Genomic DNA, 20,174 nt, shown 5'->3' on the forward strand with positions numbered 1-20,174 from the left:
TCCTGGCCCACTGGCAAGAGTCCTTTCTCCCCTCTTTCTTCCTGCGTGGTCTTCACACTGTTCTCCGGAGTCTGTGTCCCTTTGTCTCTCCTGCGGGCCCCTGTCTCTCCTCCCTCTCTCCCAGTTACATTCCGTATATAGTCTTTTAAACCTTTCTGATTAGCTTTGGTGATATGCAAAATAACCCTCTTTGCAAATGAGGAATGAAGCTATTATGTTATTGACACACAAAATGACTCTCAATGGCTCTGCTCAAGGCTCCCATCCCCCATGGCAGCCTGCCCTGGGGTGGGGAGAATATATTTTTCTTGGACACCCTAATCTCCGGACCCCATTACAAATACACTTTGTGAGGGGTGGGGGGGGGGGCCTGACTGTGCCCCGTTACAGTTTTACATGATTTAACAGGAGGTGGCTACAGCAAACCAGAAGAAGCTGGCTGGATCACATCCCACCCCTGACTTCCCTTGGCACTTTAAGTGATTTAAAATGGGGTCATAGTCCCTGAGCTATGTTCACAGTGGAATGTGACGATGACAGTGGATTGAGGAAAAAAGTGCCCTTTTCCTTTGAAGCAGGAAGTAACACGTGCTATGTGATCTTCACCTGGAAGGCAAACTAGGCCCAAACCCAGCCCTGTGGTGGGTGAATGACAAAGGAGAAGAAGTGAAGTGGAGTTTCAGAGAGGTGACAGACTTAACCTGTCGTGTAGCCATGCCTTCCCACAGACCTGTAACCCGCAGCAGGGAGAACGGCCAGCCTTGATTCTGCCTGAGTGCCTGAGTGGTGGCCGGTGGCCCTGGGCTGCATCCGAACAGGTCAGTGACTCAAAGAGACCTCTAGAGACCACTGGGCCATGAGGAATGTCCCAGAGCCAATTGGTCCTGGAATATTAGGTACTTTCTCTTCCCCTTCATTCTTTCTTGTTCACAGTCTTTTTCTCAGACTCCTTCAAATATTTTTTTACTCCTTCTCACTCACTCTCTGTCTCACACTCACATATGCTCAAAGGCAATGCCATAGTTCTCTTTCACACACACACACACACACACACACACACACACACCCCTTTCTCTTGCACAGTCTCAGACATTATTACTTTTTAAGATTCATCAATTGTTAACCTGAAGCCATATTTGAGCCCACCCACTGAGTGACACCTATAAATACCTATAGACGCTGGATCCCAGACATTTCCTTCACATAACCACAAGAGACTTATCACACAAGAAGTCTGATATTGATACAATACAGTGACCTGATATATATCCATAGTCAAAATTCCTCAATTGTCTTAATAATGTCCTCGAAAGCCATTTCTTTAAGTCCAAAATCCAACTGAGGATCATGCATTGCATTTACTTGTCATGTCTTCTCGGTCTTATTTAATCTAGAATGGTTCCCTAGCCTTTTCTGCATGACAGTGACATTTTTGAGGTGTCTAAGCCAGTTGCTTTGTGGAAGATCCATACAAATTTGTATTTCTGACTCTTGTTTTAGGATTATATTCATGTTAAATGTTTTTAGCAGGAGTACTGAGAAGACAGGGTTGTGTCTTTTTCAGTGCATCACATTAGGGGGTATATAAAGTTTTTGGTACTTTCATCAGTGATACTGTCTTATCTCAATAGAAAGGTGATAGTTATCTTTGTAAAGGCATCTTTCCCCTTCATAATTAGTAAGTAGTAGTCTGTGGTGTAATACTTATGAGACTGAGTGAATATCCTGTTCTCCTACTGTCTTTCACCCTGTAGTTTGAGTATCCACTGATGGTTCTTGACTGAATTGAATCTTATTATGGTGGTTTTATATGAGGATTTTAGTTTATATCACCCCGTCTACATTTATCAGCATTCTTCTGTAGAGATCTATCTATCTAATGTAGAATCAGTATGGGACCCATGGATTCTTTTTTGAATCACTTCAGTTGAAGCATTTGTTGCTGGAGGTTCACACAACAATCTGTTCATGCTCTTGGTTATATACTTTCTCTCTCCCACACATGCACAAATAAAATAGTCGGTCAATCCATCAAGGTCACATGGAATCAAAAATGAACAGCAACAGCTCTTGCTGGTGTGGCTTAGTGGGTTGAGCATCTGCCTACGAACCTAAGGGTCACTGGTTCAATTTCTGATCAGGGCACATGCCTGGGTTGCCGGCCAGATCTGGTTGGGGTTGTGCAGAAGGCAACCAGTTGATGTTTCTCTCCATTGATGTTTCTCTCCCTCTTTCTCCCTCTCTTCCCCTATCTAAAAATAAATAAATAATTTATTTAAAAAAGTTAACAGCAACAGCAGAGGGAATATAAAGAATCCATGTTATCTGAAGAGCTAAGAGATGGCCCATGAGAAATCTTAAGACATGAGCTGAGCCCTCTGGGATAAGCACTATTAAAAAGGAGTAGAAGCAAAAGAAGGAAATTCCAAGAATAGGCAGAGCATATACAAAGCCTTCGAGTCAGGAGTAGCCTTTGTGAAGAATGGCCTTTTTGAAATAGAAAATAAAGTTGTGGGAGAGAAAGGTGGAGAGTGAGTGCCATCTTCAGTGTCAGAATGGGGAGTGTGATATTTTCCTGGAGAGGGCACAGGTGTTAGTGAAGACAAGAAATGTGAAGGAGGTAAGTCGATGCTCTGTGGAACTTAGCAGGAAATAATATGGAAGATTCAGGGCAAGACATCTGGTGGAGAAATTAGAATCTAATAGGTGCACACAAAGGCTTGAACTAATTGTTGGTGATAGAGGAAAGAAGGGAAGGTAGGAAAGTTCAAGGGACAATGCATTTACATTTAGATAGAAGAATGAAGAAAAGAGGGAAGATTCACAATGACACCGGGACTGACAGAAGGAAGTGGGAGGAGAAAAGTAGGGGCAGGAATGCAGCTAGTCCTGATGTCAGAGACATTGCCCTAATTGCATCTATATTCTCAGATCCCATGTAAATTTGTGCAAAGTAGGGTCCACCTATCTACTGGCTGCATCCACCTTGAGTAGAAAAGTCTAGGGCAACATTTTCAAATTTTACTGTGCATGGGAATCAATTGGAGAGCTCATTGAAATGCAGATTTTCATTCCGTAGGGTTGGGATGGGGCTGGGATTTCATATCCTAGGTGGTGCTGATGCTGCTGGTCTGCATAACAAGAGGTTAGGGGATTTCTATGCAGATAAACCAGGCCTGAAGTCCTGGCTGTGAAACAGAAAATGGAACAAATATCTCCTTTCTCATCCCCAGGGATTATCTTCTTGCCAAGGACAGTCCAGATGAAGGCCAATGACATTCTCTATCGACTAACCATGTCTGATGCCAAGGGGTGGACTTGCCCCAGAAGTGGACTCTGTGGCTTCCAAGCGTCCCGTGCTGAAGATCAAGCTCCTGGTCTCTAATCACAGCTGTAAAGGGTGGCTGGACTTACGGCCCCTGATTAAGTGAGTTTCCAGTCTGATAAATGCGCTTGCTCCCTGAGGAATGGTGGAAGAAGGCCATCTACTCCCCAGCACTGGTGGACAAACAGCTGGTGGTAGGAGACTCACCAGGTCTGACTTCAGAAAACTCTTCCCGGCTATGTCACTGACTCATTGTGTGACCCTGGACTAGTTACTTTCCCTCTCTTAGCCAAATCCGCTTTATATGTAATATAAGGACATTACACTTCTATGATTCTCTCACTAAAGTATAGTCACCCTTGAGACTGTGCAAAGGAGATGGGGAAAGTCAGAAGATTACTGTGTTTCAAACTTCTTGTAGGTGTGGGAAATCTAAAATATTATATTTATATAAACACATATATGAATAAGTTGAATGAGAGATTAAAAATGAAATTTTAAGGTAAAACTTGCAAGAAAAATTGAGGCTGTGGCTGGCAGGGAGTTCTGGGAGCAAACCTCTTGCAGGTGCCATTAGGGACACCTTGCAAGAAAAGTTAGGGACGTGTCGGAGGTCAAAAAGATCCCACCTCCAAAACTCATTCTGTAAACCTTCAGGCATTTTTTGTATCACACACACTGTTGATGCAGGAAACATCCAAACCTGTATAGAAGTTTTATAAGAGTTTTTATGAGCCAAACTGATCACATATGTCAGGGAGCAAGATCTCAAATGCTGCAGAGTGTCAGTTTTGCAGCTTCTTCTATGCATTTGAAATTAAGGAGGGAATTTAAAGAGTACAGGGAGGTGGGAGCAAGCAAGGTACAGGAGAGTTAAGATTATATGCTGTCTTGAGGGTTAATACCCCCTTCAGGGGGTATTATTTTCCGTATTTCAAGGGTGTGTTAACTGAGATGCACAAGAATAATGGACTGGGCTGGTTTAAAACCTTTTACTGAAGAAGTGATATGACTCACTGTGACCTGCGCAGTCAGGAATTTAGGACCATCACCCTGTGAGGTTAGTTCCATAGAACCCCATTTATCCATCTGCAACACAAACCATGCTGTGTTTATTTTCTTTCTCTCTCACTTTTTTATTTCATTGAGGTTATACTGGTTTATAACATTATAGAATTTTCACTGGGTCTGTCCTCTTAAAGTAACCCTTCCATTTTAAAATAAAAAGTTACCTCAACCTCAAAAGGTAAACACTACAGCAAAGTCATATCTTATGCTAGATTCTAAGGTCAGAGGGTTAGCGCTCTCCCTCTCGGGAGCACACCTGTGTCTTTCCGGTCCCCTTCCCCCCAGGTGTGTTACCTTCGTCTTTCTCCTAAGTTCCGAGGGCCCTTCTTCTGCCTCTATAGCTTGTTTCCTGGGCCTATGCAGCTAGCTGGCTCACTTCTGCTATGTCTGTAACTTTCTACATAAACTTTCTCTTATAACTTGAAAAACAGGTTTTTAAAAACTTGGATAATTAAATTTAAAAAGATTAAATAAACAATACTGTTTAAAAATCCCTTAAATTGCCCAGAGCCAGGAAGGTAGCACTTCTCAGCAAGAGCCAGTGTTTCCTCCAGCATTTGGATTTTCTGCCAGTAGTTTATTTGAACACCGTAGGAAGCTGACACTGCCAGTCATCATAGGCCCAGGAGACCCTGAAGTCTAGAAGCTCCCAAGGACCAAGACTGACTGAGGGAACTGCAGGTTTCATCTGCGGTCTCAAGCTTACACCAGGGCAGATGTACACGTATATTTCTCACTCTCCTTCCCTTTCTTTCCCTACCTCTCATCACCAAGATTACAGTGTTAAATTTCTGTAAATTTACCTTGTGTGAAAAACAAGCTCAGCAGTGTGATTAAGAGTACATTCTATGGATCAACCTAGGTTTGAACACTGGCTCTGCCACTTGTTGGCTGTATGTATTCAGGCAAGTTACCTAACCTCTCTGGGTCCCTGTTTCATCATTTGCAAAGGGGCCAAGACAAAGTGGGCATTCTCACTTCTTAGGATTGCTCTGAAGATTGAATGAGTTCTTATTTGTATATCATTTAGAGCAGCAGTCCCCAACCTTTTTGATACCAGGGACAGGTTTTGTGCAAGACAATTTTTCCACAGTTGGGGGTGGGGGTGGCTTTATAGCCTGCCACCAGATGCAGCTTAATTGTCACTTGTCTTTCACTGATAGGGTTTTGATACGAGTCTGCAAGCAATTGACTTATTACGGTCTCTGTGCAGTCAAACCTTTCTGCTAATGACAATCTGCATTGGCAGCCGCTCCCCGGGCTAGCATCACCGCCCCCCCTCCACCTCAAGTCATCAGGCATTTGATTCTCAGAAGGAGCAGCACCTAGATCCCTCACAAGCACGCAGCTCAAAGTAGGGTTTGCGCTCCTTTGAGAATCTAATGCCACCTGCTGATCTGACTGAAGGCAGAGCTCAGGCGGTAATGCCTAACGAGTGGGGAGCGGCTGTATATACAGATGAAGCTTCAGCCTGCTCGCCTGCTGCTCACCTCCTGCTGTGCAGCCTGGTTCCTAACAGTCTGTGACCTGGTGTTGGGAACCCCTGATTTAGAGCATTTTCTGAAACAAAGTAAGTTCTATTTCAGTGTTTGTTAAATTAAAACATAATCTGCTGTGTTTTCTTCATTTTTTAAATGAAAAAATGTCAACCCTCTTACCTGAATCACCATATACTCTTGTTTGATGCCTCTGAATTTTTCCTTCAGTGTTGCAAAACCCCAATTTTCTGCTCTGGACAGATACTCAGTTGATTAGAACTTTGTGTGGATACATCAAAGTTGTGGGTTTGACCCCGATCAGAACACGTACAAGAATCAACCAAGGAATGCATAAATAAGTGGAACAACAAATAGATGTTTCTCTCTTTCCCTTTCCCTTCCTCTCTTTCTAAAATTAAAAACAAAAACAAAAACAAAATGCCAGTTTTCTGACCTTGAGCCTCATGTTGCTTCTTTTGCTTACTTTGAGGTTTGGATCCAAGAACCATGACTTCTCTCCTTTTCCATTGAATCCCTTTGCAGATCAGCATCCCCAGATCACACCTGTATTAAGTCAAAGACCACGGCCCCAGTGATAATCTTCTTTACCAGTGGGACCACACGCCTCCCCAAGATGGTGAAACACAGCCATGGGCTTGCCTTACGATCCGCCTTGCCCGCATGGTAGGAAAGAAGTCACCAACCGAGAGGCTGGGTCACAATTTGTGGCAGGGGTTTTGTGTGTGTGTGTGTGTGTGTGTGTGTGTGTGTGTGTGTGTGTGTGTGTGTAAGGGTGTTCTAAATAGAACTGGGTCCATCCTGCTTCTCCCTCCTGCTCTCTTTGGTTCAGACCACTTAGGAGTCCAAAGGCCTGGACTCCTAAGTGTTTGTTGACAGAACCCTTCAAATGGCAAAGGAGGTCTTGCCTGAGCACCTTTACAGAAGGTGTGGAGGAAATGTGGGTGGAGGCAGCAGGCATTCTGCAAGCCACACAAATGACAAGCCATTTTGTCTTTTTCACTGGTTCCAGGATTTGGTGGGGGGAAGACAGAATGTTCTAGCACTGTGAGCAGAGGTAACAGGTCCTCTTTTCTCCCTCATTATGAGCCAATCAGACTTGGAGTTTCCCCAACATGAGCTGTCAGGAGAAGTAATACCTGGAATCAGACCACTGTGTTTAACCTAAAATAAATAATTGTAGAGGCTGAAGCTACTGCCTTGGGTTAATCATGTAGTCAATTTTAAACCAAACCTCTTCTCCTTCTTACCTCCTCCTCCCCTAATTAGTAACATCCAGACAAGAGCAAGTTCTATACATTTTCTATCTTGTCAACTAGACCAGAGGGCAGAGGAGGTGCCTTGTAGACACTGGGTATCTGTGCCAACAATAGCACTTGAACAGGAGACCCCTGGAGGAATGGGAGTGGAAAGGGAGGGTTTTCTGTTTAGTCAGAATAATACAGGCAAAGGCACAAAGACATAAATTTAGCATTCATAACTACAGGGATTTGAGAAGAACTGCTGCTCGGAGTGCCAGGTGAGGGAAGCTCCAAACAGGCAGAGCTGAGAAAGTGAATGGGGCCCAGATTATACAGGGTTGCACGGGCTTTGGTGTAGAGATTGGAGTTTATTGAGAAAACAATAGGAAGATACTGAAAGGTTTTTGAAAGGAAGAGACCTGATCAGATTTGTATTTTGAAAAGATCGCTGGATCTTTCCAAGGGAGGAGATGGAGAATGGGTTGAAATAAACAGATTGAGAAAGACCAATTAGAGGGTCTTAGAGTAAGTTAGGTGCCAGATGGTGGTGGCTTAGAAAAGGTGCTGAGGGCATGAAGGAAGTTAACACGTTTGAGATTTTAGGAGACAGAAAGGGCAGGGTGTGCTGGCTAGATGTGGAAGATAGGAGCGGGAGAGCCAAGGTGGACTTCCAGGTTTCAGGCTTGGACAGTAGTTGTATTCACTGAAATACAGAGAACACTGGAGAAGAATTAGTCCAGGGAGGCAAGAGAGATTCCAAATCAGATACTCCATGGATAATTGGGTCCAAAGCTCAGAACAAAGGTTCCCCTAGTTAGTAATTTCCAGTGGGTGTGCCACAGCCCTAAGAGAGACCTAATGAGGGAGTGTGAATGGCTCTCCAGGCCCCTCCCAACTAAGAGAAAGGCTCCTTGAAGCCAAAGCTGGCTAATGGGAGAGTTGTTTTCCTCAAGGAGTTATGCACGTAGAGGTCCCTCAGAAGCAGTAAGAATAGGGTAGAGAAATGCTTCAGACATAGCTGAATAGCCTCTGGATTTGAGTTTTCTTCTCTCCAGCTACCAGATGTTTCTGTTATGTTTTGATGCTATTCTCAGAAACGTTCATTCTTTATGATCCACCAATGGCTACCAACATTGCCCAAGACTATACTAGTAACAGATTCAAATCCAGGAAAAGAGCAACAGATTTCATCCAATATTCCCAGCTTTAAGGATCATTATGATTGAACCAGTTGAAGTTGCATGTGATGAGGAAACACGATTTGGCATACCTTTGGGACCTGGGGTGGGAGTGAGTCTGGAGCCCCCCACAAACCACATGAATGGAGGGGGGGCACTCTCTGAGAACCAAATCCCCCAGCCCTTGATCATGTCCTCCCATGGTTACAAAGCTGAGGCCACTGTATTTTGGAGTTAGCAGGAAATTCCTGCAGCTGAAGACACATGATGTCTCCTGGTGCCTATCAGATCCAGGCTGGATTCTGTTTACCTTTGGGTCCTCGTTGGAACCATGGACGGCAGGGGCTACAATCTTTATCCATCATCTGTCCCAGTTTGACCCTAAGGTCATTGTACAGGTAAGATGGCTAATATTTCAGTATCAACAGACTCCCAGAAAAACTCACATTTCAACCTCAAAAGCTGGACCCTGTTGAAAAATAGTTTATGTAACAAAGAAGCCCATTAGTTAATATAACCCAGGTTCTGGGTTTCTCAAACTGTGAGGTGCTGGATCAGTCATTGTATCAGAATCACCTGAAATAAACATTTTGAGAAATTAAAGCAACCAGAACAAGCTCAGGTCTCATGGCTCCTCCAGAGCCAGGCAGCTGCTGCTGCTGCTGCTCTGTGTGTGTGTGTGTGTGTGTGTGTGTGTGTGTGTGTGTGTGAATTAATGAAGTGTTTAAAAGTGGTACCCCTGGAATATGGTGGTCCTAGTTTCTTCTCACACATTGCACATTTATTAGTGGTCTAATTACCTCTCTGAGCCTTAGTCTCCTCATCTGTAAGATGGGAGTTTTAATAGTTACTACCTCATAAAAATGTTGGGAATATTGAGATGATACAGGTAAAGTGTGTAAAGTGCTTAGCCCTGTGGCCTGTACCTAAAAACACTCAGTAACTGGTAGCAGTTACTGTTGTTGCTGTGCGTATATCATGGTGACAACTGAAGTTGCCTGCATCAACCCCTTCAAATTATTTCCCTGCACATGAAAACGCTTGTTTGTATCTCCACTCACCACAGCGTTGCTTTGCTTCATCTGACCTGCCTCTCTGCTTTTTAAAGTGGGAGGCCCTTCTCACACCACTGTGGGTCCTGTTCTTTCCCAGGCCCTTCTATTGGAGACCCGCTCTACTCATCTTTAATCCCATACATCTTCTCTTCTGTATTATCAGTCTCTCACTTTTCATCAACTCTACTCTCTCAGTCTATAAACACATTCATATTCAATATACGTTGACTGGAGGAATTAACAAATTCATAAATGGGCTCTCCTAGAGGGGAGATCAGAATTAAAATTCTAATAATTGGTCAATTTAAAAAATCTTAACTATAAAAATAAATATTTTTCTCTCCTCACTTTGTAGACATTCTTCAAATACCCCATCACTCACTACTTTTCTGCGACCTCTGTATAGTGAATGATTCTCCAAGGACTCCCTTCCTTCTATGCTATTATGGTTTCTTATGGTGTTTGGAATACCTGGCAACCTTATTGAACCAGGCAGGACTGCTGGGTTAGTAGGTGAAACATATCTCCCTTCTCCTCACTGCCTTACTTTACTATCTATCCTACTTAACAAAAAGAAAGGAGAAAGAGAGGATGAGAAACATTGATGTGAGACAGAAACTTAGACTGGTTGCTTCTTGTACACACTCTGACCAGCCACCGAACCTGCAACCCAGGCATGTGCCCTTACTGGGAATTGAACTGGTGACTTTTCACTTTGTGGGACAACACCCAACCAACTGAGCCACAATAGTCAAGAGGGACATTTGAGTAGTTTTTATTTGAGGGCTATGAATGATTAATCCTGCATTAAATTCTTGCAGATTTTCCTTAGTGCATATAACCACACATTTATGTAGCATTTTTCTAGGAAAGTAATTGCTAGGTCACACTCACACTGCATCTTACCACACTATTTTCCAAAGTATTGAGTGAATTTATGCTCTCACTAACAGGTTAGAAGCATTTCCATTGTTCCACATCTTTGGCAATATTTGTTCTTGTCAAAGTTTTTAATTTTTGCCAATCTGATGGTCTGATGGATGCATACTGTTATTGTACTATAGTTTTATTTTTACATTTCTCCATGTTTGTAGATTAATTTTTAGCTAAATTGCAATCTTGTTTTTGAACCTAATGGGTATATGTGTATATTTTAGAGACTTTAAAATGGAAATGGCTGCTTCAAAAATCAGAGCTAACAAGTATTAGACATAGAGTTAAAATATCAAGGAGTTCAATAACTACCCTTACAAAGCTAACTCTGAAATACAACTTGACTTTATTCACGAAGCCTCCATCTGGCTGGATTCTGTCTCTATCTGTATTTCAAAGCTCATATGACAGCCACATTTTGCAACATTCCTAGATAATAAATTTTGTCCAAATCCAGTAAAAATATGGCAGGGCATAACTAATGACTCCACTGGAGACTCTACTCACTTTATCTCCTTTGGAGAAAGCTCCAGATGAATGAGGAAAACACCTTTAACAAAGCCAGCTCCTGTCCATCACTCCTGACTCTGTGAGTACCAGGAGAGGGTGACAGGATGGAGAGGTGAACCAGGTGCCTGCAACTTCCCTCATCCCCAAGAGCTGGCCCGACTCTGCTCTTTGCCCACTGGTACTCAGACTTCAGTCACTTCTCCCCATTTCCTTCAGGGAATCCATCATGATTTTAGGATTGTTTTCATATTATTTATGGGGAAAATGGAGGAGAAGATCTACAACACACAATGTACCTAGTACAGTACACAATATACCTACCATAGTACACATTCACAGCAGACTTTTCTGTTACTTCCAAAATCCCTTCTCTCAGGGCTGTTACCTGTGACCCCTGTTCTCTTTTCCAACACTCAGCCAATCTTCCTTGATGTCCTGAGCAATTTATTTCCAACCCCTAACTTGCATTCTCCACTCAGTTCACATAACCCACTCTCCATAGAAGGCAGGAAGTAGTCTGATTACCATCCCAGCACGTCCTTGGAGTCCTATCCTCTACCACTTTACAGTTTATAAAAATGTCTCTCTTACCACATAAATTGCTTCCCTCAGAGGGGGTCTGATAAACATGTTTTTACCCTTTTGTTACATCAATGTCTAAATTTAATTTGATCCCTGACTGAACCCATTAGCCTCATCACCACACCACCCCCTGCCTGAAGAAGAGTTAATAGGGACTGACAGTAATTGGCTTCCACCTGAGAGGCAAGTAAGAAAGCAGAAGGATGAATGATCCAGATGATAATGCTGTGAGCTCTTAGCTCCTGGGCCTAGGTCAGAGCATCCAGGCCCTGATCAGAAGCTCTGTTGACACCTTGTCTCCCCCTAGCCTCAGGTTCCCCACCCTGGAGCACTGCTGTTCTGGTGGGGAGCCCCTGCTGCCTGAGGAGCAAGAGAAGTGGAGACAAGAGACAGGACTTCTGATCCATGAGGCCTACAGACAGTCAGAAACGGTAAGTAGGTGGTCCCCTCTGGGCAAGTCAGGATGTGTTGAGCCACCGAGCCCAACTGATGAGCTGAATCGTACCACGAGTGTGGGCAAAGGCTCTACTGTGCACACAGCAAGCAGATGGGAGGCTCCAGAGTTCTAGGCTAATTTTCCCCAATTCATTTTGCAGGAAGACAACTCACATACAGCTCATTGACTTGTCAAGACACCAATGTGCTGAAAACTATTGAATGAAAACATAAAAATGTCTAAGGACATGATGCTATGTCACTGTGATCAGGAAGTCTGTGGGAGGGGCAATAGAAATGGGGGTGACTACCTGCAACGTGGAGGCCCCCACCTGCAAGTCCTGCCCATGTCACCATCCCTCCTTGAGTAGCAACCACAGGACCAGGCAGGAGCTGGCCCCAAGAGTTCATGTCTGGGTGTCTATGATGGCAGCACACAGGTTTGATTGTGGGGCACTAACAGGAGTGGAGGAGGGAGCAGAGACATCTCTCTCTCTTACACACACACACACACACACACACACACACACACACACACACACCGTGTCCCTTAGCAGGCAGGTGGGCAGGGAATTCAGAATATCATGCCTGTCTGGAACCTCAAGGACTTCATCAGTGATAGTCTGAGGGGCTACCTCTCTTCCAACGCATTCTCAATCCATTTTTGATGCTGGACAGTGCCTCTTTCCCCAGCTTCCCCATCATCCTTTTAGCTGACAGAATAGGCTGCCATCTCAGGACCTGTAGCAAAATATCTGTTTTAGTCCTAGTTCATATATTTGTTTGACTTTTCCCCCCAAAACAATTTATTTAAATCAGTTAAGTGGTCTCCTTCTAAGACTGAGAAATGTTAAGACTCTAGGCCTACACTTGCGTAGCTCACAGTTTATTTTTGGACAAGGAGAACCACACACTACACCCATAACCCCAGTCCCTATGCATCAACTATTTGAAACAACAGAATATCCCCTTATCCTTGCACGGTGCTTTATTTCTCAAAGCACTTTCAAAGCTACTCACTCACCTGTGAACATTTTCCACGTGCCTGAAGTGTGAGCAGCAATGTGGCAGAGGGAAGATCTTCCTATCCCAGGAGCTCAGGCCTCAGTTCCAGTCTCAGCATTGCCAATGACAGGCTTTAAGACCATTGGCATACCATGGAACCTTCTAGAAGCTCAACTTCCCTACCTCCAAAATGGGAAGTAGAATGTTGGTATTGCGGGTTGTGACAAGGGGAATGAAAGGAAGTGTGTAAAGCTCCAGCCACAGTGCCCAGCCCTGCACATGTCCACATTGCAGGCACTGTGGTCCTCACTGGATGTAGAGAGGTAGTGTGCCAGGTGTCAGGAGTACAAAGACAAATGGACCATCTCTGTCCTCAGGGTGCTTGTTATCTACCGAGGGAAACAGGCACACAAACATCAGTATAATACCCTATTGGTGAAAATAGAAATGTGAGGAAAATACTACAGAAGAAGGGCCTCCCAGCTGACTTCTCGTGGGGCCTGGGTTTCAGCTGGCTGACCTAAGCAGCTACTTGAACTCACTTGGTGTGTGTGGGCACCGAGCAGTTTCCAACACTCACAAGCCCTCTGAGCAGGGTGTGCCATAATTGTCCCTCTTTAACAGAGGAGATCAAAGGGCATTCGCTGGTCAAGATTCAAACTCTGGTTTGTCTGACTGTAAAGCAGTTAGCTTTAGAAAGAATGGTATTCCAGAGAACCATGACGGAGGCATAGGTACATCAGGAGGTCAGATGGGAATAGAGCAGTGGTAGCAAGAGGAACAATCTAAGTAATTTCAACACAGCCCTGAGAAGCAGTTGAGGCAGGCTTCTTATTACTGTTTAACAGTCCTGAGTAAATATTTGTCATATGGACTCATGACCTTCCCCTACCAAATGGACACACACCTGGCATACAGTGGTCACTACACTACCCATAACGCAAGCCCACAGCCCTGAGATCAGGCCTTTGATTAAAAAAAAATTTTAGAGAGAGAGGAAAGGAGAGAGAGAAACATCGCTTTGTTGTTCTACTCATTTTTGCTTTCATTGATGGATTCTTGTATGTGTCCTGACCGGAGATCAAACCCACGACACTGGAGTACCTTTGTTTCTTTCTTGGCCTCCCCAACTGGACCCTGTAGCCCCAGTAGCCAGGACTGGCCTAGCAGTGTTGGGCACAGTGAATGTCTGGTCAAGAGCTGGGTCAATGCCTTGAGCCTATACTCCCGAACTTCTAGCTTCCCACAGGGCTCTATGAGAAGCATCAGATGACATCTGTGAGCAGGGATGCTGTGTATGATTCTTGCTGCTTTGTGATCAGCCTGGACCCTTTGACAACCAGTGTTCTCTTTCTTTTATGCAAAGGGACTAAGTTGTGGCACTCTCCGGGGAATGAAGCTTAAGCCCGGTTCCATGGGGGAAAACATCCCACCCTTTGACATCCAGGCCTGGTCCTAAAGGGATGGTCAGGGAGCATTGAGGGCTCAGCTGGGACTGGACACTTGTGTGATACCAGGCAGCAGAAGCAGCCATGCCCCCTGCCCCAGCTGTCCTTCTTCCTCTCCTCCTAGTTTTCCCCTGATTTCCTGGAGCAGTTTCGGTATTGTGGGCATCCATGCAGCTCTCCATGACAGCCAGAGGCCTCGCACACAGTGCATGGCAAACATTAACTGGGAAGAGCACTGGCAGCTCTGTCCACCACCTGGTGCTTTTAACTTTTCCTGGTCCATATTTTCTAGCTTGAAGACACATTCGTGATGTCCATATATCATGAAACAAATAGACCCATGATATGCTGATTTCAAAGGCTTGACAGTTTTATTCCATTTTCTGATAGGGATCCTCCCCAATAATCCTCACTGGTGTCACATGAATAAAGTAGGCAGTGTTTGAGTGGGGCAGGAGTTTTGGGGAGAACTGCAGGGTGAGATTCACAGACCTCTTGCTCCAGATCATCGATGACAAGGGCAACATCCAGCCACCCAACACCGAAGGCAACATTGGCATCAGGATCAAGCCCACCAAGCCCATTGGCCTGTTCATGTGCCATGAGGTAAGGACACTCCATCTGCCCCTCTCTGGCCTGAGAATCCCGGTAGTGATAAGGGAGTGGACTCAATTCTATATGCTGAGACTTCTTCATATCTCCATTTATTTGCTCCATTTCAATGAAGCCTATCCTAATTAATCGCAAAGCTCACAGTGTGTTCTTACATCCTTTCCTGTCCTAACCCATCTGGCACTGATTGGGGAGAAAGAAGCCTGGCTTCAGAATCATCTAACTTAGGAGAGAGGGACTCCAGACTCTGGATCTAAGGGTCATTGTCTGAGGGCCAGCTGAGGAGAGAGCTTGGACTCTGATCCCGCAGAGCCCATCCCAGAGTTGTCACAGATGGGAGGAAATAATAAATCGTTCCAGAAACTTCTCTGCCTGCCAGGAGAGGGGGTGGCTCTTCCCTTTAGCAGAGAAGGCCCCAAGCCCCTATTTCCAAAGGCTTTTATTGAAAGGGTTATCAATGGGGCTAGGTAATAAGAATGTACAGGTGATCTCATTATATCAGTATGTTAATGTTCACAGAGAATAGATGTTTTGAAGAAAACAAATGGCAGGGACACACTGATTTACATGGGTCTGAGAGGAGACGAGTAAACATGAGAGCATAAACATAAGAGCACCAAGGGGTTCAGGGTCAGGGTCTGTGAATAATGTAAATTTCCTTCCCAGCACGAGCTGATTATCATAACTTTTGAGGGAAAACCAAAGCATGCTTCAAGGAATTTACATCTAGGCCTGATTTCCCCAGGAACTGCCAGACCCAGGTTAGGGCTGTCTCCAGTATCGTTTCAACCCGAGCCAGGTGGGGGGATGGCAAGGCAGCCAGGAAATAAGGAGACTTCTTTCAGATAGAATGAAACAACAGAATATCCCCTTGTCCTTGCATGGAAGACCCTGGCCATATCAAAGCCAAGTGGTGAGGGTTTTTTTGTCCTTTCTCCGTGTCCCCCAAGTATTTTCCCTGATGCCTATTGCGGCTGTGCCTGTCTTAAGTTACCCTTCCATCAAGGAGTCTTACACATCATTGACTAACCAGCCATCCTTCAGGGCCAAGCAGGGTAATGTAAGGGGAGAGCAGGGTGAAACAGGTTTGCCTCCTCAGTGGCCTGTTTTCCCAAGGCCTACTTGATTAGCTCCAACCTTGGGGCCCTCTTGCCTGTTGGCGGGGATACCATTCCTGAAACCAGACAGGGTGTTTCCCAGCACCTGGGGGCCAGTGACCTCCTGTGGTTAATAATGCAGGCTTTGGGTTTCTGACCAAGATGGAGGCATAAGTAAACATGCTTCATATCCTCACACAATGCAAAAAGAAATTAGAGCTAGACTACAAAACAAATATCACCCAGAGCCATCAGAAAATTGAGCTGTATGGAAGTCCGACAACTAAGGATTTAAAGATGCCACAGTTATCCAGGTAGGTAGGAGAAGTGGAGATGTGAAGAGGAGTGGAGAGGAACGGAGCCACTGAGTAGCATGGAGACATGGTAGAACGGGCAGTCCCACATTCACATATAGTGGACAAAAATTGGGAGGGATACCTTGGGAGTGAGGGATCCCAGCCCCAAACCAGACCACCCAGCACTGCAGGGTTCTAGTACCAAGGAGATAAATTCCCATAACTCTTGGCTGTAATGGCCAGTGGGAGTTGGGGCAGCAGAAGAAACTGCTGGATTATCAGAAGACTCCTCTTAAAGGGACAGCACAGACTTAGGACTTACACAGACCCATCCTCTCTGGGATTCAGCACCAGGGCAACAGCTGGAAAGGCACAAGTGGCATACAGCTGGAAACAGGGTGAGTGCTCTCACAGAGTGAGAGCTTCCTCCAAGAAAAACCTCCAGAAGCCAGGCAGCAGCACTGTCCCTTCTCCAAGACCTCCCCCCATGCAGAGCCACAAAGCAGTGAAACGGGTTACTTCCCACCCCCGGCAATCTCCTAAGGCTCCACCTCACACAATATACAGGTGCCTTTCTACAATAGGCCACACAACAAAGGCAGGGAGTCAAAGCATCTCTACCTAATACACAGAAACAGACACAGGGAGGCTGCCAAATTGAGGAGACAAAGAAATAGGGTCCAATTGAAAGAATAGAACAAAACTCCAGAAAAAGAATTAAACAAAATGGAGGTAACAAACCTATCATATGCAGAGTTCAAACACTGGTGATCAGGATGCTCAAAGAACTCATTCAGTAAGGCAACAGCATAAAAAAGACCCAGGAAGAAATGAAGGTTACATTAAGTGAGATAAAGAAAAATCTACAGGAAACCAACAGTGGAGGAGATGAAGCCAATAATCAAATTAATGATTTGGAACATAAGGAATAAAAAAGCATTCAATCAGAACAGCAAGAAAAAAAAAAGAATGTTAAAAAACCCCATCAAAAACAGAGATAGAATCATGCATACAGAGGGTTTTAATGGTTTTCAGATGGGAGGGGGTGGTGGGGAAATGGGTGAAGAAGTGAGGTAATTAAGAAGTACAAATAGGTAGTTACAGAATAGCCATGGGGATGTAAAGTACAGCATAGGAAATGGAGTAGCCAAAGAACTTACATGCATGACCCATGGATAAGAACAATGATGTGGGGATGGCCTGAGGAAGTAGGGGGTGCTGAGTGGAAGGGGGCAAAGGGAGAAAAATCAGGACAACTGTAATAGCATAATTAATAAAATATGTTAAGAAATGAGGATAGACTAAGAAGCCTGTGGGACATCTCCAAACGTGCCAAGATCTGAGTCATAGAGATGCCAGAAGGAGAAGAGGAAGAGCAAGACATTGAAAACATATTTGAAAAATGTTTCAGTAGAAAGAAAACTTCTCTAATTTTGTGAAATAAATAGACATGTAAGTCCAGGAAGCACAGAGTCCCAAACAAGTTGGACCCAAATAAGACCACACCAAGACACATCATAGTTAAAATGCCAAAAGTTAAAGATAAAGAGAGAATCTTAAAAGCAGCAAGAGAAAAATAGAGTTACCTACAAAGGAGTTCTCAAGATACTGTTAGGTGATTTCTCAAAAGAAACATTGAAGGCTAGAAGGGACTGGCAAAAAATATTCAAAGTTATGAAAAGCAAGGATCTTCAACCTAGATTACTCTTTCCAGCAAAGCTATCATTTAGAATGGAAGGACAGATAAAGTGCTTCCCAGACAAGGTCAAGCTAAAGGAGTTCATCATTACCAAGCCATTATTATCCAAAATGTGAAAGGGACCAATTTAAGAAAAAGAAGATCAAAACTATGAACACTAAAATGGCAACAAATTCACAACTAATAACTGAACCTAAAAAAAACAAATCAAGCAAACAACAAGAACAGGAACGGAACCATAGATACAGAGAGATCACTTGGAGGGTTGTCAGCTGGGAAGGAGAAGGGGGAGAATAGGGGCAAAGGTGCAGGGACTTAGAAGCATAAATAGACGGGGTGGTGGTGGTGGAGGTGGTGTTAGGAATAGTATAGGAAATGGAAAGGCCAAAGGACCTTTATGCATGACCCATGGACATGAACTAAGGAGGGATTGCTGTAGGGAATAGGGGTACTGGGTGGATAGGGGCAAAAGGGGAAAAATTGGGACAACCGTAATAATATAATCAATGAAATATATTTAAAAATAATAATAAAAAAAGAAAAGACAGAGGTCATTCCACTCTAGTCTCCCAACAACTTTGGCCATAAATTTTAGGCAGTCTAACTTGGACATCTTCCATTATATGAAACTAATGCTCTTGACTCTTTAGACAAATGACATTGTCAACCTTGAGGCAAGTGGCTCAAAGTAGTATGCATAACTACATCCATACCCAGAGATTGTAAGATAGAAGGAATGAAGTTTAGGGTAAAGCCCTAATAAATCTTGTACTTTTGTATCCCTATATTCCTTCTCATTGTAATTAAACATATCAGATCAAAATCTGTCCTAAGAATAGCATATCCTCAAATAGCTCAACTTTTCAGAATTGGGAAAGAGCGTGAGCAAAGACGTCAAACAATGTTGGCTTTTTTTATTTTACTGTCTTTTTTTTTTTTAATTGTTCAAATACATTTGTCTCCATTGAGACACCATGTTCCCTGGCACTTCCTTCCTCTGCCCACCCATCCCCACCACCCACCCTCAATCTTTCCCCACTTTGGCTTTGTCCATGGGTCCTTTATACATATTCCTTGACCTGGCCCTTCCCCTTCTTTTCCCCATTACCATCCTCCCTCTTTCTCTCTCGTTACTGTCGGTTTGTTTTTTTCTTTCAATGTTGCTGGTTATATTTTTCTTGCTTGTTTGTTTTGTTGATTAGGTTCCACTTATAGGTGAGCTCATATGGTATTTGTCTTTCACCCCCTGGCTTATTTCACTTAGTATAATGCTCTCCAGTTCTCTCCATGTTGTCACAAAGGATAGGAGTTCCTTCTTTTTTTCTGCTGTGTAGTATTCCACTGCGTAAATGTACCACAGTTTTTTGATCCACTCATTTATTGATGGGCACTTAAGTTGCTTCCAATACTTGGCTATTGTAAACTGTGCTGCTAGGAACACTGGGGTTCATAGGTTTTTTTGGATTGTTGTTTTGGGATTCTTAGGGTATAATCTCAACAGTGGAATTGCTGGGTCAAAAGACAGTTCCATTTTGAGCTTTTTGAGGAAATTCCAAACTATTTTCCACAGTGGCTGCACCAGTCTGCCTTCCCACCAACAATTTACTAGGGTTCCCTTTTCTCCACAACCTCGCCAGCACTTGTCATTTGTTGATTTGTTTATGATGGCCATTCTTACCAGTGTGAAGTGGTATCTCATTGTGGTTTTAATTTGCATTTCTCTGAAGGCTAGTGATGCTGAGTATCCTTTCATATGTCTCTGGGCCCTGTGTATGTCCTCCTGGAGAAGTGTCTGTTCAGGTCCTTTGCCCATTTTTTAATTGGATTTTTGTCTTCCTGGAGTGTAATCTTGTGAGTTCTTTATATATTTCGGAGATCAAACCCTTGTCCAAGGTATTGTTAGCAAACATATTTTCCCATACAGTTGGTTCCCTTCTCATTTAGCTCATGTTTTCTTTAGCCATGCAGAAGCTTCTTATTTTGATGAAGCCCCATTTGTTTATCCTTTCCTTTATGTTCCTTGCTCTAGGGGACATGTCAGTGAAACTATTTCTGCATGGAATATCTGAGAGTTTCCTGCCTATGTTTTCCTCTAGGACTTTTATGGTGTCACGACTTATATGTAAGTCTTTTATCCATCTGGAGTTTATTTTTGTGTATGGTGTAATTTGATGGTCAAATTTCATTTTTTTGC

At 43.8% G+C, this 20,174-nt stretch overlaps 1 protein-coding gene across 1 annotated transcript in view; it reads left to right on the forward strand.

The window, feature by feature from the left end:
• LOC129078111 (acyl-coenzyme A synthetase ACSM1, mitochondrial-like) overlaps positions 1-20,174 on the forward strand; it is a 47,967-nt gene that overhangs the window by 4,106 nt on the left and 23,687 nt on the right. The window contains 11 exon segments of the mRNA XM_054582790.1: positions 614-712; positions 715-771; positions 774-818; positions 3,234-3,312; positions 3,314-3,427; positions 6,415-6,555; positions 8,547-8,706; positions 9,719-9,768; positions 11,669-11,819; positions 14,195-14,275; positions 14,781-14,882. Of these exon segments, the coding sequence (XP_054438765.1) occupies positions 614-712; positions 715-771; positions 774-818; positions 3,234-3,312; positions 3,314-3,427; positions 6,415-6,555; positions 8,547-8,706; positions 9,719-9,768; positions 11,669-11,819; positions 14,195-14,275; positions 14,781-14,882 (1,079 nt within the window).

The sequence above is a fragment of the Pteronotus mesoamericanus genome, unplaced genomic scaffold, assembly GCF_021234165.1.
Source record: "Pteronotus mesoamericanus isolate MK-2021 breed Mesoamerican mustached bat unplaced genomic scaffold, CSHL_Meso_final contig_72, whole genome shotgun sequence".
Classification (NCBI taxonomy): Eukaryota; Metazoa; Chordata; class Mammalia; order Chiroptera; family Mormoopidae; genus Pteronotus; species Pteronotus mesoamericanus.